The 22,476-nt window shown below is 38.8% G+C and overlaps 1 protein-coding gene and 1 pseudogene across 1 annotated transcript in view; both read right to left on the bottom strand.

The window, feature by feature from the left end:
* LOC100475639 (phospholipid-transporting ATPase FetA) overlaps positions 1-22,476 on the bottom strand; it is a 121,519-nt gene that overhangs the window by 72,367 nt on the left and 26,676 nt on the right. The window contains exon 2 of the mRNA XM_034665560.1: positions 18,428-18,505. Coding sequence (XP_034521451.1) covers positions 18,428-18,470 — 43 coding nt within the window. The 5' untranslated portion in view covers positions 18,471-18,505. The remainder of the gene's footprint in view (positions 1-18,427; positions 18,506-22,476) is intronic.
* On the bottom strand, positions 12,337-12,742 carry LOC100471310 (annotated as a pseudogene).

Below are 22,476 nucleotides of genomic sequence, written 5' to 3'. Positions count from 1 at the left end.
GACTGAGCCACCAGGCACCCCAAGCTTCCATGTATTTTTAAAATTCTTAATTTCCTGGTTGACCCATTCATTCTTTAGTAGGATGTTCTTTAACCTCCACGTATTTGTGATCCTTCCAAATTTTTTCTTGTGGTTGACTTCAAGTTTTATAGCATTTTGGTCTGAAAATATGCATGGTATGACCTCAGTCTTTTTGTATTGGTTGAGACCTGATTTGTGACCTAGCATGTGATGTATTCTGGAAAATGTTCCATGTCACTTGAGAAGAATGTGTATTCTGCTGCTTTAGGATGAAATGCTTTGAATATATCCATTAAGTCCATCTGGTCCAGTGTGTCATTCAAAGCCCTTGTTTCTTTGTTGATCTTCTACTTAGATGATCTGTCCATTGCTGTGAGTGCTATGAAAGTCCCCTACTATTATTGTATTATTATCAATGAGTTTCTTTTTTCTTTTTTTTTCAAGATTTTATTAATTAACTTATTTATTTATTTATTTGACAGAGATAGACAGCCAGCGAGAGAGGGAACACAGACAGGGGGAATGGGAGAGGAAGAGGCAGTCTCCCAGCGGAGGAGCCTGATGTGGGGCTCGATCCCAGAACACCAGGATCACGCCCTGAGCCGAAGGCAGACGCCTAACGACTGAGCCACCCAGGCGCCCCTATCAATGAGTTTCTTTAATTTTGTTATTAATTGGTTTATATATTTTGTTGCTCTCAAGTTAGGGGCATAAATATTTACAATTGTTAGAGCTTCTTGTTGGATAGATCCTTTTATTATGATATAGTGTCCTTCTTCATCTCTTATTACAATCTTTGGTTTAAAATCTAGTTTGATAAAAGGATGGCTACTCCAGCTTTCTTTTGCTGTCCATTAGCATGATCAATTGTTCTCCACCCCTCACTTTCAATCTGGAGCTGTCTTTGGGTCTAAAATGAGTCTCTTGTAGGCAGTGTATAGATGGGTCTTTTTTTTTTTTTAAATCTATTCTGATACCCTATGTCTTTTGACTGGAGCATTTAGTCCATTTACATTCAGAGTAATTATTGGAAGATATGAATTTAGTGCCATTGTATTACCTGTAAAGTTGCTGTTCCTGTAGACTGTCTCTGTTCCTTTCTGGTCTTTGTTACTTTTGGGCTCTCTCTCCACTTAAAAGATCCCTTTTAAAATTTCTTGCAGGGTTGGTTTAGTGTTCACAAATTCCTTTAGTTTTTGTTTGTCCTGGAATCTCTCTCTCTCTCTCCTACTCTGAATGACAGCCTTGCTGGATAAAGTATTCTTGGCCGCATATTTTTCCATTTAGCAATTTGAATATATCATGCCAGTCCTTTCTGGCCTGCTAGGTCTCTGTAGACAGGTCTGCGCCCAGTCTTATGTGCCTACCTTTGTTGTCATGAGCTGCTTTCAGGATTTTCTCTTTATCGTTGAAATTTTCAAGCTTCGCTATAATATGTCAACGTGTTGACCTATTTTTGTTGATGTTGAGGGGGGTTCTCTGTGCCTCCTGGACTTGAATGCCTGTTTCCTTCCCATATTAGGGAAGATCTCAGGTATAATTTGTTCAAATAAACCTTCTGCTCCTTTCTCCCATTCATCATCTTCTGGGACCCCTATAATATGGATGGATATTATTTTGCTTTAGGGAATCACTGAGTTCTCTAAGTCTCCCTTTGCGATCTAATAATTTTCCTTTTCTCTTCTTTTCAGTGTCCTTATTTTCCATCACTTTATCTTCTATATCACTGATTCACTCTTCTACTTCATTCATCCTCATTTTTATGGCCTCCACTTGGGACTGCATCTCAGTAATAGCATTTTTAATTTTAGCCTGACTAGATTTTAGTTCTTTTATTTCTACAGTAAGGGATTCTCTAGTGTCTTCTATGCTTTTTTAAAGTCCAGCTAGTATCTTCATAATCGCTGTTTTAAATTCTAGTTCAGATATCTTACTTATATCCATATTGATTAAATCCCTGGCAGTGAATTCTACCTCCTGTTCTCTCTTTTGTGGTGAATTTCTCTGTGTCATCATTTTGTCCGGAAAAGAAGAAAGAAAGAAAAAAAAATCAACAACAGAAAAAAAACAAAAACAAAAAACTAGATCCTGGGTGTGTTTTGGTCTGCTTGTTAAAAGAATCTAGATCCCCTCTCCTTCCTTGGGAGGTTTGTACTATTACTTTGCTATCACTCAATAAACCTTGCTTTGCTGCCCACCAAAAAAAAAAAAAAAAAAAAAAAAAAAAAAAAGGAGAGAAAGAAAGAAACTAGATCCCAAAGTAAGAAAGTAAAACTTACATATATATAAAAATAAAATAAAATACAGTGAAATAAAAAATAAAAAATAATGTATATATAAAAATAATTTAAAAAGGAAAAAAGAATTGAATAATAACAAAAAAATACTATGAGACTAAAGAATAAAAATACAAAGAATACCATATACTGTTTCCCCTAAGAGCTGAAGCTTTGCAGCCTTCTGTGATCAGTAAACTTGGTGTGATCCAGTTGTTTGTACTGATCTTCTAGCGGCGGGGCCTGTTGCACTGATTCTCAGGTGGACTTGCCCTATTGAAAATGTGCCTCCCTTGCACAGAGGCTGGGCTCAGTGTAAGCGCCTCCGGATTCCACTATGTAGCACTGTTTTGCTCCCTGCAAGCTTTCAGCACCAATTGGTGGGATGAATATGGTGGCGGCCCACTCTCTAGCCCTGAGCTGAAAGTTTGCAACCCCCATTCTTCAGTGAGCCCTCACAGAAAAGCAATCAATCACTCTTGTCTCATTGGTTTCCATCAAATCTCTGTGTTCACCTGACCTGTGACTGAGTGTTTTTATCTCAGGCATGCGACTGAATTTCAAAACTCCAAATTTTATGGATTCCTATGCCACAGACCTGGGCTGTTCCTCCCAGGGAAGGAAGGAGGGTCTCACCACCTTCTGGCTTTTGCTGGACCCCTCCCAGGGAAGTGTTTGCATGACCATGCAGCAGTTCAGAGTTTATGGCAACATAGAGCAGAAATCCAGCACCTAGGCTTGCTGTTCAGCTGGCTTCCCACTCCTATGTGGGGAACTCTGCCCCACTCAGGCAACCCCCATTCTTCTTCTGACCCTGGGGATCCTGAGACCATGCTGGCACACGTGGGATACTGCCCTGCTTTGCCACCTAAGCACCTTTAAGCCAGGACATCCCTCACTGTAGCAGACTTCTAAGAGTTCCAATTTTGCACTCCGTTGTTTATAATACTTTGCAGTAGCCTCTGTAAGCAGACTTCCTCCTCTCTGCCATATCTTCAGCTATATCACCCCTAATTCGTCTCTGGAATTCCTACCCTCCAAAAGGTGGTCTCTTTTCTACTAGTAGACTTGCAGCATTTCTTTTCTCAGATCTCTGATTGATTTATCAAGTATTCAGAATGATTTGATAACTATCTAGCTGTATTTGAAGGACAAGACTTAGGGTCTCCTACTCCTTGGCTATCTTACCTCCTCCTCTCCACTTTTTTTTTTTTTAAAGAGACAGGGGGTAGAGGGAAGGATCTTAAGCAGGCCTACACCTAGCATGGAGCCCGATGCAGGGCTTGATCTCACAACACTGAGATCATGACCTGAGCCGATATCAAGAGTCAGATGCTTAATCAACTGGGCCACCCAGGTACCCCTAGATCATGTAATTTTTAATACAGGATAGCAAGTCTTCTTTTTAAAAGTTTTCTTGGCTCTTCTTGTTTATTTTCTCTTTTAGGTAAACTTCAGAATATTCTGTTTTGTCCAGTTTCCTCAAGATTGAGAGGCATAGCTACCTCCCATGAAAGAAACAGTCAGGTCTGGGAAACTACATTGCATTTCTCAGGAGAATAAGATGACAGACTTTTTAAATAGTTTTTATTTTAATTCCAGTTAGTTAATATGCAGTGTTATATTCATTTCAGGTATACAATACAGTGATTAAACAATTCCATACATCACCCAATGCTCATCACACCAAGTGCCCTCTTTAATTCCCATCACCAATTTTACCCATCCCCCCATCCACCTCCCCTCTGGTAACCATCAGTTTGTTCTCTGTATTTAAGAGTCTGTTGCTTGGTTTCTCTCTCTTTTCCCCTTCCCTCATTTGTTTTGTTTCTTAAATTCCACATATGAGTGAAATCATATGGTATTTGTCTATCTCTGACTTATTTTGCTTAGTATGCCTGGTTCCATCCATGTCATTACAAATGGCCAAGATTTCATTGTTTTTTATAGCTGAGTAATATTCCATTGTATATGTATACCACATCTTCTTCATTTGTTCATCAATTGATGGACACTTGGGCTACTTCCATATCTTGGCTATTGTAAAAAATGCTGCTATAAACACAGGGGTGCATGTATTCCTTTGGACTGGTGTTTTTGTATTCTTTGGGTTAATAGCCAGTACTGCAATTGCTGGACTGTAGGATAGTTCTATCCCCCCCACTTATTTATTTATTTATTAAAGATTTTATTTATTTATTTGAGAGAGAGAGAGAGCATGAGAGAGGGGAGGGTGAGAAGGAGAAGCAGACTCCCTGCTGAGCAGGGAGACCAATGCAGGACTCGATCCTGGGACTCCAGGATCATGACCTGAACCGAAGGCAGTTGCTCAACCAACTGAGCCACCCAGGCGCTCCCCTCCCCACTTTTCAAAATAGGTTCCATATCCAGTGGAGAGCCTAATGCGGGGCTTGAACTCATGACCCTGAGATCAAAACCTGAGCTGAGATCAAGAGTTGGACACTTAAATAGAAGATCGGTAGGAGAAGGAAGGGAAGAATGAAGGGGGGGCGGTAAACAGAAGGGGGAATGAACCACGAGAGACTGTGGACTCTGGGAAACAAACTGAGGGCTTCAGAGGGCAGGGGGATGGGGGATTGGGATAGGCCAGTGATGGGTATTAAGGAGGGCATATATTGTATGGTGCACTGGGTGTTATATGCAAATAATGAATAATGGAACATTGCATCAAAAACTGGGGATGTACTGTACGGTGACTAATATAACAAAATAAAAATTATTAAAAAAATAAAATTAAATAAAATTAAAAAAAAAGAGTTGGACACTTAACTGACTGAGCCACCTATATGCCTCAGGGTAGTTCTGTTTTTAACTTTGAGGAACCTCCACACTGTTTTCTAGAGTGACTGGACCAGTTTGCATTCCTACCAACAGTGTACAGGGATTCCTTTTTCTCCATATCCTTGCCAACACCTGTTGTTTAGATCATAGACTTTTAAAAAATAGCTAAAGAGATGATAAGGCAATGATAAGGCAGGGACTTTAATGGTTCTTCATGTAATCTCTGTTCTTCCTCTGGCCAAAAATTGCTAAACATCATGAAGTCATAACATGAGTAAATTTCTTATAGAAAATACCTAAGGAGCCAAAGTCTACATATTGGGCAGTACAAAAATAGAGAATTATGAGGAAGTTCATGGATCTGCACAAATTATAGGAAAGGTGAAACTGGGATGTTTAATTACTTTTACCCCACGATTTGAGAGATTATACAGATTAAGTGGGATGGAGTTGACGTTTTTGCACTATTAGTCCCCCACTTAGTGACATACTATATATCCCTGTGAGGAAGATAGAGAGTTGTTGGTGTATCCCTGGGAAACCACTCTTTTATGCATTATTATGATCATGTCTGTATAGTTAACTTTGCTAGCAATACATATGAGTCTTCCTTGGGCTAGGTTTATGATCCAGCTATGCACCTTCTAGTATGTTCTACCAAACTAGTACATTTCTTTCACATTGTTTCATTCTAGTGATTACTAGGATTACATGAATAAAGATGGGGAAAGTTGAAAAGGAACTGATAGGATCTTTTGTCGTGCCTTGTTTTGAATAGTTAGTGGCTTATTTACAACCTTGTGATACAAGAGCTTCAGCTAACCATTATAGCTTAGGTTATCCAAAGAAGTGGAATATGCATGGCTCAGATAATTTAGCTGCATCTAGGATTTAGAGCTGATATTTGGCTTATGCTTTTTGTGCAGGGACTTTTTCAGGGGCCTAGATAGCTGCCTGATTAGGGTGGTGTTGGTATTTCTACCAGTGTTGAGATGATCCAATCTCTGAGTAGGCTAATCTATTACGTTCATCAGTTTAGGCAATGATAAGTAAAATCAGTCTCTCCCATGCCATTTGCCCCTCTAATCATACCCAACCAACCAGCACAGCCTCTCCATTTATTAAAAAAATATTATTTTGTAACCCTTCATAAAGTTCTAATATTTTCTTATTGAATCTTACATTGCTTATTAAATTTAATCCTAGATATTACTGATTATTTTTTAATTTACTAAAGGTCTAACAGGTTTTTCCAGCAACTCATTTGATTGCAGCAGGCTATTCTCTCTAAGCCCACCAATCCCACGACATACCTGGAGCCCAGGCTCTGCACAACAACTTAATTCACACCTCCCTCTTTGAGTTTAAGGAGAAAGCAGGTAGATCCCAAAGTTCAAATCCTGAGTTAGTAGAGACAGAATGAGACTCCAAAGTGGGGACAGGAGTAACCTTCATCTAGTTCTGGCTCATTGGTATCAAATCTTCCATGAAAGGAGAGAAAGGAGAAAAGAAAGTAGGATTTCCAACGGGAAGGGAAGAGGAATTGAGGGCTAGAAAGTCAGATTTCAGAAGATGCCTCTAAAAAAGGAAAAGCAGGAATGATGAGAAAAGAGGTTAAAATATCAGTTGGCACAACCATCTAGGAGAACAAACTCAAAGTCTGAGACAGACAGAAGACAAGCCTAAGGAAAGAAAGTAGCCAGTCACGTTTGAGACAATAAAGGCAGGCAGGCAGTTTTCAGACTGGATAATAGAAGATTAATTCAAGATTCACCAAAACAACGACGACAACAAAAACACCACCAATTTGCTAGGGCTTGTGACTACGGCTGAGAAAAGATTGGGATGACTAACTGTTTACCCCATTACTTGTTAATTCTAAGTTTATTTCTGTTTGGCTTAAATAAGAGTGACAAAATGTGAATTATGGATGAGAAGTTAGAACTATAGAACATTAGAAATGAGCTTAGATGAGGAGAGCCTAGAAGACAATCTACTTGAAGAGGTTCTGACTATGGAATTCAAGGGCACAAACACCTAGCTCAGCCTCCAGTGACTGGAAAATGCATCCATCTTTGGTAACTAAGGGTTGAATCTACAGCCTATTGAGTGAAGGCCTGGTTTCAAAGGGACCTGTGTTGAGATGAGAGCTGGACTGTGGGTAGTAGAATAATTGAACTGAAAGGGTCAGACATCTTGGTGAAGCAAGGCAACTTGGTATTATAAAATGTGCAGTGGACTTAGAGTTAAAGCTATGGTAACCTCCAACAGTGGTTAATAACATGAGCAACTGAGTCAGGCTGCCAGGTTTCAAATCTCAGTTCTCCACTTACCAGCTATGTAGCCTTGAGGAAGTTACTTAACCTCTCTGAGACTCATTTTCTTCATCTGTAAAATTGAAATGATAATAATACCTACTCATAAGATTATTGTGAGGATTAACAAATTAAGGCATACAAAGCATCATTTGAGAACAATTCTTTTCTTTTTAAGATTTTATTTATTTATTTATTTATTTATTTGTTTGTTTGTTTGTTTGTTTGACGGAGGGGGATACGGCAAGTAGAGGGAGAGAAAGAAGCAGACTCCCCATTGAGCAGGGAGCCCCATTTTCCCTTTTGAACTTCCAGCTAACTTCTGTGGATGTATAAAGCTAATCTAGTCAGTAGAGAAGGCAGGGTACAAAAGCCACAGTCTAGGGAGGGGAACTCTACTCAAGCCCTTGGTGAGATGGTAGTAGAAATGTCAAAATAGGAGAAGCCTCTTCTAACAGTGTTCTTAGTATTTTGATTCGAATGCCAGGGTGAAAAACTTAGCTCTTACGCAATCTTGATGTAATCCAATCTCAGGTTTTAAGGGTTAAAGGTACGGAAGATTGGAGATTAGCCTAGACAAGGAAATTGCAGAAGCTAAAAAGGAAAATGAGCTCTGTAAGAGGGAACTAGAGAAAGAGGCACACTGAAAAATAAGTAACCAGGAGGAAGGAGGAGGAAGGAAGAAAAAGGGAAGAAGGTTGTTGATCAGGTGGCAAGCAGGCTTAGGAGGATCTCAGCAAATATCTCCTTGCTCATACTGGGAACTCAATCACAAATGGAATTTTCCAGCTAAGCAAGAAAAGCAGTGAGATGATTTTTAGGAGTACAAGTCTCTAGTAGATTAGTCAGGCCCTCTCTCCTTACACCAGCAGACTCCCAACTCAATTAAGCCCACGTGCTAGTGGGAGAAACTCAGCAATGACCCCTTGTTGTCATTCTAGATCAACAGGCCTAGGTCATTTCACCCAAGTAACCTAATGCATGTGGCTAAAATTTTCCCATTTCTAAAAAGTGAGGATAGCTGCCAGAGGAAGGATAACCAGCCAATTTCTGTAATTTCTGGTCAGATTATTTAGCATCAGTTTACTTTAGGAATACTGGAATTTCTTAGATTCCAAATGATCACAATTTATCCCTTTGTAGCCAAATAGTATAATCTGAAACATGACAGCTACTAGTAGATTCAGCTAACCATATGACTTCCAGTCTTGGGTACACACACAAAAATTTCTATTTCCTCTCCCCAGACTGCATCTCTAAGATACCTGGAATTTAGGCCAAAAAATGGTATTTCCATCTAAGGAATGGTAAGTAGAATACCTAAATGACATAGAAGAGAGTCACCACAAGGCCAGGGCCTGCAGTCCTGCAGAATAAACAGGAACTCATTTGTTTTCTCATCACCACTTCATTATGTTTTAGGTTTAGTCTACCCACTGCTATGTTTCATGGCTTACATTTAGCTCACTTATCATATTTATTCATAATACCATCTTCTCCCACTAAACAAAGGCTACTTAAAGGTAAAGACCCCATCTTTCCTTTTTTTTTTTCTTTAAATCTCTGTATCCTACTACTTAGTTCAGCATTAGGCCCTGGATTTAATAAAGATTCATCGAATGAACAAGCACACAAGTGAATGTTTAAAAATATGTTTTGTTAAGCTGTGGTTAGATTTCTGTCTAAACCCCTCCAATGGAGGATAATCCCCTCCTCCTCGTGGCATTATCTACATATTCACAGAACAGCTGGGCTGAAAGAGAAATCTCAGCTAATTCTTTGTTGATCTTTCTTTCTTTCTTTCTTTCCTTCCTTCCTTCTTTCTTTTTTAAGATTTTATTTATTTATTTGAGAGAGAGAGAGACAGAGATAGCGAGAGAAAGCAAAGGAGAAGCAGGGTCCCCGCTGAGCAGGGAGGTCAACTCGGGGCTTGATCCCAGGACCCTGGGATCATGACCTGAGCCAAAGGCAGACACTTAACCAACTGAGCCACCCAGGCACCCCCTTTGTTGATCTTACTACGCTAAGGTCAGCAAACAGGAGGATATTCAGCATGGTTGAAGAGGGTGGGTAGAATGTAGTGTCAAAAAGAACCTGGAGACTTATTCATTCCATAACAGGAAGCCTGTATTTCCTGAGTAAGTCGTAGGAATAAAAGGCACAGCATCAGGAATATAGTCAATAATATTTTAATAGTGATGTATTGATATATCAGGATAGATGCAAGCTACACTTGTGGTAAACATAGCATAATGCATAAACTTGTCCAATCACTATGTTGTACACCTGAAGCTAATGTAACATTATTATCAACTATACTCAAATTAAAAAGAAAAAAAAGAAAGAAAGTAAAAAAAAAAAAGAGAGAGAGAGAGATAAAAATGTTGAAGACAGGGCGCCTGGGTGGCTCAGTCAGTTGAGCTTCTGCCTTTGGCTTGGTTCGTGATCCCGGGGTCCTGGGGTGAAGTCCCATATTGGGCTCCCTGCTTGGAGGGGAGTCTGCTTCTCCCTCTACCCCTACCCCTGCTTGTGCTCTCAATCTCTCTCTCTCTCAAATAAATGAAATATTAAAAAAAAATGTTGAGGACATGAAAGTCAGGGAAAAATAGAGAACAGCCTCCTGGAGGAGGCTGAAGAGATAACAGGAGCATGTGTTACTGGAAGGGATAGCATGCCAGAAAGGAAGACGAGACATTGTTAAAGAAGTTGGTGAAATTAATTTAATTTTATTTTTTTAAAAGATTTTATTTATTTATTTGACAGAGAGAGAGACAGGCAGCGAGAGAGGAAACACAAGCAGGGGGAATGGGAAAGAAAGAAGCAGGCTCCCAATGGAGGAGCCTGATGCGGGGCTCAATCCCAGAACGCTGGGATCACGCCCTGAGCCGAAGGCAGACACTTAACGACTGAGCCACCCAGGCGCCCCGAGAAGTTGGTGAAATTTAAATGGAGGTGACATGGGGGGTACAAGAATCTATTAATTGAATGATGGTTTTATATTAATGCTGACCTCCTAACTTGGAGGGTTATACGGTAGTTAAAGCAGCGAAATGTCCTCGATGTGGAGAAATATACACTCAAGTATTTAGGGGTGATGAGATATCATGGATGGAAACTGTTCTCAAAAGGCTCAGAAAATGGGACACCTGGCTGGCTCAGTCAGTTAAGTGTCTGCCTTCGGCTGAAGTCATGATCCCAGGGTCCTGGGATCAAGCCCCAAGTTGGGCTTCCGGCTCAGCAGGGAGTCTGCTTCTCCCTCTCCCCCCCCCACACCGCTCATGCTCTCTCTCAAATAAATATGTAAAATCTGAAAAAAGGCTCCAAAGCTCAGAAAACAACTAATTATTATATATATAATAAATATATATATAAATATATATATAGTATGTACACACACATATATACAGATGAAGCAAATATGATATACTAGCAATTAGGAATCTGGATGAGGAGATTATGGATATTCTTTGTGCTGTACTTGTAATTTTTTGAAAGTTTAAAAATAAAATCAAATTTATTTTCAATTAAAAAAAAGAATCTGGAGAGAAAACTCACTAAAGTCTTGACTGTCATGAAAAGTCCAGTTCTTGAGCTACTATAGCTCTTCTGTTAACCTCTGCCTCTGCCCATCCCCTCCATAACTTCACTAACTCTCCTGTCCAAGTTGAGAAGAAACAAGACTAGAATCGCTCAAAGGATAATCAAAATAGTAATAAAAGAAAATAAAATGGTAATAAAACAAATTGAAAATCAAAATATTAATAAAAGCAAACAAAACAAAATAAAACACCCACCAAATCCTAATAGGGTGCCACAGAAGATCGGTCAGTTGGCAACGTTCAGGACATGATCAAAACTAAAGGGGGGGGGGTTCCTGGGTGGCTTAGTTAGGTGTCTGACTTTTTTTTTTTTTGAGGAAAGCCAGCATAAAGCACTTTTATTGCAATAACAAAACTTGAAACTCATATATAGTGCAGGGAGGTGGGGTGGGGGGTAGGCAGCAATAATTTCTTTCACCAAATCACTACACAGGACAGCTGTGATGATCAGCATCGTTTTCTCAAGACAACACTCAAGGGTTTGTCATGATGGCGGGGCTTTCGTCGGGTGTTAAGTATCTACAAACAGCACCTTCAATTTAAACTTTCGATTAAAGTTCTTAAAATTTGGGAAGTGGAGCTTGGACAGCTATGAGATTACAAAGGTCCTGAATATCTGTTAGAAATACCACAGGATGGGGACAAAAAAAAAAAAAAAAAAAAAAAAAGCCAGGCCACGAAGAAGGTTTTGGAGGTCCAGGCTGGCCTGGGGACAGATACCTGTAGTGTCCAACATCGCTGTGAGAACCATCTGCCTTCAAAAGGCAGAGGGTTTAAGGGGAGTCTGGAGCGGGACAGTGGAGGTAAAGGCTCTCCCCCTCCCCACTTCAGGTTAGGTAGGGCTTTTAATTCAACCCAAGGACATCTCTCACCTGGGAGAATAATTCAGCCCTCAGCCTCAACAGCGTCTCAAATCTGCTATGGCTTTGCAGCACAGCAGCAAGAATGTTTAATATATAATACTTTAAAATTTCATCCAAAAAATAAAAATAAAATAAAGATTCTTGCACCCCCCATACCAATTCCTATTCTAAAGTTAACCCATTACTTGTGCTGTTAATACTTGACTAATACTTAAGTGGAAACCTAGATTCAAAAGACTGAAACTGAACCTTCAACCCAAAACAAAAATGAATTAACATGAGTAATTTGGAGTTTATGGCATACAGTTTATGTCAACACACATCCGAGGAGAAAGGGAAAGAACAACGCCGGGTGACAGAACACATTCAGTCGGGGTCGATGTCGATGTTTATACGAAGAGCGTTTGGTGGAACATCAGGAAAAGCTCCATACGGATTCACGTGCGTGCATCTGGAGGCGCCACACCCCTCCATGGCACATCCAAGAATGGAGAGCTCAGGGAGGAGGCCATTCCTGTCATTCCAGTTTCAGAAGCTCCACATCAAAGATGAGAGTGGCATTTGGCGGGATGATGCCTGGGTGCCTGGTAGCACCATAGGCATGTAGTCTGGGGAGCTGGTCAGTTTGGCTCTCTGACCCACACTCATCTGGGCAACCCCTTCTTCCCAGCCTCGGATCACCTCCTGCTTGCCTAGCATAAACCTAAAGGGCTTGCTTCTGTCCCTGGAGGAGTCAAATTTCTTTCCATCTCCAAGCATCCCCGTGTAGCGCACCACGCAGGTCTGGCTACCCTTTGGGAAGGTGCGCCAGTCTCTGGGGGAGATGATCTCCACCTGCCCTCCCATGGCGGCGGTGGGGGGGGGACACTGTGTGAAGGGGCGGGGCCAGGGAAGGTGGGCGTCATGGACCGACCGCACCCTGGCGGCACTTCTCCGGCTCTGCCTGCCTTGCCTACGCAATTGCGCGGCCCTGTAGGCCCCGCCGTTGGTTAGAGGCTGACTCTCAGGTCAGGATCTCAGGGCTATGAGACCAAGCCCTGTGCTGGTTTCAGGGGTCAGGAGGGAGTTTGTTTGCAATTCTCTCTCTCTCCCTGTCCCTGTCCCTGTCCCTCTGCCCCTTCCCCCACTCGCGCTCTCTCAATCTCTAAAAAAATAAATAAATCTTAACAAAACAAAACCCCAAAACAAAACTAAAGGTCCTACCCGCTATTCCTGTTGGAGACCTTTGTTTTCTTCCCTCTCCTCTCAAGAGAGAAGCTGACAGGAGTATCATTTGAATCACTCCACATAGATGGAGGTTGGGAGTGGTGCTTTGCCCTTCTGACATCATTTGAAAAGGAGAGCCAACGATTTTTTATCAATGTGATAAAGGTAAAATTAATCATGTTTGAACTGCTAGATATCACTTTCAGTGTTTCCCACTCATAACACCTTCCTTGAGATAGGAGACAAGAGGCTGGGAAACTTATAGTAAAGGCCATCATTTAGATACAAAATGCCATTCACACAAAGCTGGATCTAATAGTAAATCCTGGTGATACTAAAGAAGCAATTTCACTCTTAGAGATTCAAAACTTAATTCCCTTTGTTTAGGGTTGCCAGATTTAGCAAATAAAAATACAAAAACAAAGTATGTCCCAAATATTTATATGGGACATATTTATACTAAAAAATTATTCATCATTTATTGAGATTCAAATTTAATTGGGAATCGTGTATTTTATCTTGCTACCCTGCTCCTGTTACTGAGGTCAGGAAAAGCTCCTACAAACTAGTTCTATTGTTGCTTTAAATTTTCTAAAGAATCGTAATTCTAGAAGCTAACTCTAAAACCCATAGATGTCTTTTTTATTCTAAATAACTTTACTTAGCTATACATATCATATAATTCACCTATTTAAAATAAAATGTATAATTCAATGGTTTGTAGTATGTTCACACAGAGTTATGCAATATACTTGTCTATTTTTTGTGTTTAAATGTGGTATTGTGTAGGATTCTATTACTAAAGCTCTGATTAATTTTCTGCTCTAAATGCCACAATATCTATGCCCCTCCTCCTTCCTATTTTTTCCTTTTTTTTCTTTGTCCTTTCCTTTTTAGTTTCTCCAACTTCTTTCCCTTTGTGATTACAATTGTTCCTTTAATGATTTTTCAAATAACCCAAAGTAACACATAAATATATTTTAACTGTAAAAGATCTAAAATCAGAAATATAAAGAGAAAAAATAGTTTCCTTTCCCCTTTTTCTCCCTTTCCCAAGGAAAGCACCATTAACAGATTGGTGTATATCCTTTGTGTCCCTTCTTTTACAGGGTATTTACATATCAATGTATGCATATATACTTTCCAGAACAGAGGAAACTCTGTAGGCACTGTGCTAGGTAATTTAGTAGAATCATACAAGATATATTCAAAACAGTAAAGCAACAATTCAATATAGGATAGAAGTAAGACTTAAAATGAATTGTAGATTCAAGAGAATTGAAATGATATGCTCACACAAAAGCTTATACATGAATGGTTATAGCAGCATTGTTCATAATAGCCCCAAAGTGGAAACAACCCAAATGTCTATCAACTGGTGAATGGATAAATTGTGGTATGTACATACACTGGAATGGTATTCAGCCTTACAAAGGAATGGAGTACTGACACATACCACAACATGAACCTTGAAAATATTAAGTGAAAGAAGTCAGTCACAAAAGGCCAGATATTTTATGATTTTATTTATGTCATGTCCAGTATAGGCAAATCAATAAGAGATAGAAAGTAAATTAGTGGTTGCTAGAGGCTGGAGAAGGCAGGAATTGGGAGTGACTGCTAATGGGTATGGGGTTTCTTTTTGGGGTGATGAAAATGTTCTAAAATTAAATTAAGGTAACAGTGGTACAATTCCATTAATATATTTTAAAAATCACTAAATTGTATGCTTTAAAAGGGTAATTTAATGGCATGTAAGTTATATCTCATTAAGGCTATTATTTTTATTTTATTTTTTTAATAATAATATTTTTAAAATTATATTATGTAGTTGCCATACAGTACATCCCTAGTTTTTGATGTAAAGTTCCATGATTCATTACTTGCGTATAACACCCAGTGCACCATACAAATACGTACCCTCCTTAATACCCATCACCAGCCTATCCCATTCCCCCCCGCCCCCCTCGAAGCCCTCAGTTTTCTTCCCAAAGTCCATAGTCTCTCATGGATCATTCATTGTGGGAATGCAAGCTGGTACAGCCACTTTGGAAAACAGTGTGGAGGTCCCTTAAAAAGTTAAAAACTGAGGGGCGCCTGGTTAAGCGTCTGGCTTTGGCTCAGGGCGTGATCCCGGCATTGTGGGATCGAGCCCCACATCAGGCTCCTCCACTATGAGCCTGCTTCTTCCTCTCCCGCTCCCCCTGCTTGTGTTCCCTCTCTCGCTGGCTGTTTCTATCTCTGTTGAATAAATAAATAAAAACTTTAAAAAAAAAAAAAGTTAAAAGCTGAGCTACCCTATGATCCAGCAATTGCACTACTGGGTATTTACCCCAAAGATACAGATGTAGCGAAGAGAAGGGCCATATGCACCCCAACGTTCATAGCAGCATTTTCCACAATAGCTGAATCGTGGAAGGAGCCGAGATATCCTTCAACAGATGACTGGATTAAGAAGGTGTGGTCCATATATACAATGGAATATTACTCAGCCATCAAAAAGAACGATTTCTCAACATTTGCAGCAACATGGACGAGACTGGAGGAGATAATGCTAAGCAAAATAAGTCAAGCAGAGAAAGACAATTATTGTATAGTTTCACTCATTTATGGAACATAAGAAGTAGGAAGATCGGTAGGAGAAGGAAGGGAAGAATGAAGGGGGGGTAAACAGAAGGGGGAATGAACCACGAGAGACTATGGACTCTCGGAAACAAACTGAGGGCTTCAGAGGGGAGTGGGTGGGGGAGTGGGATAGGCCGATGATGGGTATTAAGGAGGGCACATATTGCATGGAGCACTGGGTGTTATACGCAAATAATGAATCATGGATGCTACATCAAAAACTAAGGATGTACTGTATGGTGACTAACATAACATAATAAAAAATTATTATTAAACCCTGCAATTTCAGAAGATTAAGATGATGGATTTACAGAGGAACAGATTGCAGACATAACGATGACTTAAAAGATTACTGTAATAGTCAACACTTCAAATGATGGCTGAACTAAGAAAGTGGTAAAAAATAGAGAGGGAAGAAAAGCAAGACACTAGAACCAGTCAATATTCACTCTATGTACTGTAAATTTTCCAACCAGAATAGGTTGATAGCCTAGAAAAGGGAAGAAGCCAAATTACTGGATTTGCCACTGTTATTTTATTGACTCAAGCTAAAGAACAACATCTTGATGGACCAGTATTAATTGCTCAGTGCTCAAAACAGCACAAGCAATAACTACTGTAGGAGGTAGGCCTCGCCTACTAAAAGGGGTTTAGGCCAGGAAAAGTGGTTTCAATTATTTTTCACTGGTAAAACTCTGGACTTTTGAAATAACCCCCATTTATAAATGTTCAAGTTCTTAATTAACTTCCTGAACAACAATAACAAAACCATCAAAACTCCTATAGATTATTTTTTTAACATATTTACCTAGTGTTTACCATTACCAGGTATTGTCATAAGTACTTTACAAATATTACTTCATTCAATCCTTACAACATACTTATGAAGTAGCACTATTATTAGCCTGATTTCATAGATGAGAAACTGTAGCATAGAGAAATTAAGAGATTTTCCCAAGATAACATAGTAAGTGGCAGAGCTACGATTCAAACCTAAACAGTATAGTTCCAGAATCCATGCTCTTAACCACTATGCCCCCATATGATCTTTACTTCACAGCACTTATTGTAGATATAATTTGATATTTCTCTGTGCTATTATTTGATGTGTTATTATTTAATTAAAGTCGGTCCTTCACTAAACCATAATTTCTGTAAGAGCAGAGATTCTATACAGTTTTGCTGCCACTGTATTGCCAGCTTGTAGCACAGTGGCTGGCATTCGTTTGGTGATCAATAAATATTTGTTGAATAAGTAAATCAGTCTTTATTGATGATTGCCACATTGTTCTTTTGCCTTGAATTTACTGTTCCCTAAAGTATTCTCCTCTTCCATATTTTCTGGCCATAACATGCAGGAGACATTGGTAAGTTAATTTGTTTTCCCCAGCCTTCTTTCCTTTAGCAGTTCTGAGAGTAGGAAAGGACTCCCTGGTTTTTCCCTCGGTTGGGAGGTCCCTGACTTCCTCTTCCTGGAACTAAAGCCTGTGCCCTTGGGATGGAATTCTTCGTTATGGAACTACGTGCCCTTGAAATGAGCTCCCTCCAGGAATCAGACAACTGCACAATGACAGAAAGTAAAGAAGGTTTAGTGTGACCTGAAATCAGTGACCTAATTTCATTCCCTGCACCTTCTTCATTCCTCAAAAGGAAGCCTAAATATAGAACCACATTCTGGCTTACTTTTTCAAAATTTTATGTCAGAAAAAAATTTTTTTTTTCATGTCAAGCAGTTCTAAATATAGAACTACATTCTAGCTTTCTTTTTGAAAATTTTATGTCAGAAAACAACTTTTTCTCATGTCAGGCTTGGGTGTGATTACCTCAGCTCCCTTTAAGTACTTGGATTCTAAGTGAAATAAGTCAAGCAGAGAAAGACAATTATCATATGATTTCTCTCATCTATGGAACATAAGAACTAGGATGATCGGTAGGGGAAGAAAGGGATAAAGAAAAGGGGGGTAATCAGAAGGGGGAATGAAACATGAGAGACTATGGACTATGAGAAACAAACTGAAGACTTCAGAGGGGAGGGGGTGGGGGAATGGGATAGACTGGTGATGGGTAGTAAGGAGGGCACGTATTGCATGGTGCACTGGGTGTTATACGCAACTAATGAAGCATCGAACTTTACATCGGAATCCGGGGATGTACTGTATGGTGATTAACATAATATAATAAAAAAATCATTTAAAAAAAAAGTACTTGGATTCACCACAGGAGAGGGTGGAAATGGTATGGAAATCCTCCCTAATGCCATAGCCAGATCTATTTGCTCTATCCACAAAGAGTCTGCAAACGATGACCTTACTGTTTTGGCAAACTCTTTTCACACTGACCACTTCTTTTTAGCAGGAGATAGTTGTGAAGGATGGGGAGAGGAAAAGGAACAGGCCTTTCTGGTAAACTTCCAAATAAAAGTACAAAATAAAACAAAAATAGAAATAAAAGTACAAAAGATAAGAGACTGGAAGTACTCACATCAGAATTCTCAGATAACCAAACAGTGGAGCTTGTACTTGTAAGGACAAAGCATTTACTTCCGCAAAGTATATTTCCTTTCCTGGTCAGCTGTTTGGTAGATTGGTGGTTTGATTGATAGATTGGCCAGTCTGTTTGTCTGTCATATGTACATTAGCATGTGTACTCATGCACACACACTTACTTTTAGAGGCAATAATAATGACATAAAGACTTACGTATTTACTGAGTTCACCTACCTTCACTTTGTCTGTCCTCACTTTGGCTTTCAACTAGAGACATTGCAGAATAGTACCAACTATGATTCCATGGAATTTCTGTAAAGGAAATAAAAAGATTCAGTGTAAGAATTTCTCATGCCAATACCATTTCACTTAAACATGTGTTTAAGAAACATGTGCTTAAGAAACTTGGAACTTGTTCTCTGAAATCCAAAATAATCTACCTCTAAGATACATATGCTAAATTTTAGAATTCATTTCATATGTCCTCATCATAAAATTATATTTTCAAAGCTTGGCAAACAGATTCCACTTTCTGGCAATCAAGTCTAGGCTGATGACTACACTTTGTCAGAAAAATTACCTGTAACAGATCATTGGAAACAGGCAAAAGAATTTTTGGGTGATCTCTTAGGGCAGTTCTGGATTGACATCTTTAATTTTCTAATGATGGGACTATTTTATATCTCTGTAGGTAGAGGTTAACTTGTAGATTTTTATCTTATAGAGATACAAATATTTATGTTTGGTGAAAAAGATAACTCCAAAGGTTATGACTTGTGCACTTTAAGTCTATTCATTTTATGAATAATTCAGAAATCTTATCTTAACCTTTCTTTATTACATTTCCCGTAAATACTTAGCTCCTACATTTTCATTTGAACTGGTCTTAACTTACTACTGATTACCTCATTAATTAATGAATTAAATATTTGATACCTGCTCATTGTATTTATATGAAAGTCATGTTTTTTAACCTTTTGAAAATTATACTGTATGAAACCCCATGAGTTTGCTATACAGAAAAAGTCTTCTTTGTCTTTATCCTTAACCCAACCCAGAAAAGGCCAATAAAGTATATTGATTTTAATCAATTTCTTTCAGGTCTCCCAAGTCACTAAGTGTGGATAAGCCAAGACTAGAAAATTTTATAGTTATTTTCATCTTAATCATCCCAAACAGGATTAGATGGGGAAAAAATTCGTATCTTTAGGGAAATGTAAAGTCTAAGTAAAAGGATATTTCCAGCCAAGAGATGTTCAGCTATCAGAAACAACACAACAAAAACAACACAACTAGATGGAAAATTGTGATCTGGAATAACAATGTATCTTCCAGTTCTGCTGCGAGGCCCAAGTGACCTCATTAAGGATAAAATTCATATTTCAGTAATCTAGGCAGAGTTACATCAAATAACTCAAATAGGAGCCAAAAAGTTAACAGCAGTTAGATGTAAAATAACAGGAAATCGAATGCTTCCTATAGAAGTATCCAAATGAAAAAGAAAGAAAATTAAATATTGTGCAGGCTAAACGAAATTATTTGTGCTTGTTGGCTACAAGGTTTGTATCCCAACCTGTCTGTTTCTCCTGTCAACAAAATCTATGTTTTTCTAACTAATATTAGCAGCTTTAATATCACCATTCTCTAGGCGCCTAGTCCTACTATTAGTTGCCTACATCTTCACAGTAGGCTTGGGGTTTCTACAGCTGCCAAGAAAGAAGAGCCAAGGATGGGATGTCCTGAAGTTCTGGCTTCTTTCCATCCCCTGCAGGGCCATCAGTGGCTCTGAGAGGGTAGTCTGGCCAAATCCACACAAGGAGCATAGCTAGGAATATGAAATGGTTATAAGGCACTTAATGGCCAGCCAGGGACCTGAGTAATGACTGTTCAGCTAGAATCAGGAACTCAGCCAATCTGGTGACATTCTCTGCACACACATCACATTACGTAGCAGCCAACTGGAAAGTATATTTAAGCTGTTAAACTCAGAGGAGGAAAAGAAAAACAAAAAAAATCTCAGAGGAGAAGAATGTGAGGGAAGGGAGGAAGAAATGGTATGTGGGAGGAAACAGGGAAGAGAGAGAGAGAGAAAAAAAAAAAGATGAATAGAGGGGCGCCCGGGTGGCACAGCGGTTAAGCGTCTGCCTTCGGCTCAGGGCATGATCCCGGCGTTATGGGATCGAGCCCCACATCAGGCTCCTCCGCTATGAGCCTGCTTCTTCCTCTCCCACTCGCCCTGCTTGTGTTCCCTCTCTCGCTGGCTGTCTCTATCTCTGTCAAATAAATAAATAAAATCTTTAAAAAAAAAGATGAATAGAGAGAAGAAAAAGATTGGGAGCTAGAGAACCAGGTTTAATTTCAGTCTGCTACTAATAACAATGTGAGCCGGGGCAAGTTATTAACTACTCAGAAACCAGAGAGCCTTCCCTCAAATTTCTTCTAAACTGAGATTTTAAAAAAAGAAACAGGAAATAAATTAGGGAGATAAAAGATGGAGAAAGACCCACTAAAGAATAAATTTGTCAGAGACAGAGAGTTGGGGGTAATTACATATTACAAACTAAATACAACATTGATTTCTATTATGTGACTGAGAAGAATTATGAGAGGATTAAGTTAAATAAGGTATGAAAACATCTGCCACAGTGCTTGATTCAAAGTAAACAATCAATAAATGGCAAAATTTTAAAATTTTAATATACATGCCCACTAAATTGGTAAAAAAATTTTAAGTCTAATAATCCCGTGCTAGAGAAAAAATGGAACCAGTGGAACACTTACATACTGTTCATGGTATTAAAAATTGAACAACCACTTTGGAAACAATTTGGCTTTATCTTATAGAGTTGATGGGGCATTTACCCTATAATCCAGCCAGTCTATTTTATGTATCCACCCTAGGGAGACTCTCATAGTATGTCATATACAAGGACGTGTATGGTAGCATTCTTCATAACAGCAAAATTGGAACCAACAAAAGAGCTATTAATGGGAGAATAGAGAAGTAACCTGTGGTATGTTCATACAATGGAAAGCTACATAGCAGTGAAAATGAACGAACTACAGTTAAGCAGGTCAACATGATTAAATCTCAGGAATATAATATTTAGGGGGAGAATTGCAAAAGAATACATATGATATTCCACTTACATAAAGTTAAAAACCATGCAAAACTCTATCATTAGGGACACATACTTTCAAGGTAAACTTATAAAGAGAAACAAGAGAATGAAAAGTACAAAATTCAGGATAAAGGTTAAGGAGAGGGTGGGAGAATGGTAAAGGCATACTGAAAGCTTCAAGCTACACTTGTGTTCACATTATTGTTATTCTTTACAACTTACACATTTGTTATAAACTTTACATCTATTCAACACATAATAAAAAAAGAACTAAAAATTAAAGTTAAATTTAAAAAATTACAAAAGAACTAAAAAATAAAATATACCAATCATATGAAATACTCTTCCTATTTTATTCAGGAGAGTAATTTTTTAATAGCCCTTATTGAAAGAATAGGCCAATTTGGGTCACCACATTTAAAAGAAAAACATTTTATTTTGAGATAATTTTAAACTTACAGAAGAGTTGCAAAAATAGTATAGAGAATTTCCATATACCCTTCACACACTGTATTCTTATGTTAATTCTTATATACCATAACAATTACACACTAAGACATTAATCTTCATATAATAATATAAACTGAAGTACAGAAATTATTTTTTACTAATTCTTTCCACTAATGTCCTTTTTTTCTGGCTCCAGGACCCAATCCAGGATCCTACATTGCATTTAGCTGTATGTCTTCTTCAACTTGTGAATGTTCCAGATTCTTTGTCTTTCATGATCTTGACACTTTTGAAAGGTACTGACCAATTGTTTTGTAGAGTGTGCTTCAACTTGGGTTTGTCTGATGTGCCCTTCCTAGTGCATCCTATCAGGGGAACATGCTGTCATGTATATCCCTGGTGATATGAACCAAGATTGCTTGGTTAAGATGGTGTCTGCCAGAACTCTTCACTGTAAACTTACTCTTTTTCCCTTTGTAATTACTAAATATTTGGGGAGGACGCTCATTACATTTTAAAAAGAAGGCTGAAAAACACTAGAGTCATAAGAAGAGGCATCAAAGAGAAGTCAAGGAATAGCACTAACTATAAGACATAAGACATGGTTATAGGATTTGGGGCATCTGGGTGGCTCAGTCCGTTAAGTGTCCAACTCTTGATTTCAGCTCAGGTCATGATCTCAGGGTTGTGGGATCAAGTCTATATTGGGGC

The sequence above is a fragment of the Ailuropoda melanoleuca genome, chromosome 7 (assembly GCF_002007445.2).
Source record: "Ailuropoda melanoleuca isolate Jingjing chromosome 7, ASM200744v2, whole genome shotgun sequence".
Taxonomy (NCBI): Eukaryota; Metazoa; Chordata; class Mammalia; order Carnivora; family Ursidae; genus Ailuropoda; species Ailuropoda melanoleuca.
The sequence above is the reverse complement of the archived record's forward strand: the minus strand, read 5'-3'. Positions and strand labels throughout refer to the sequence as shown.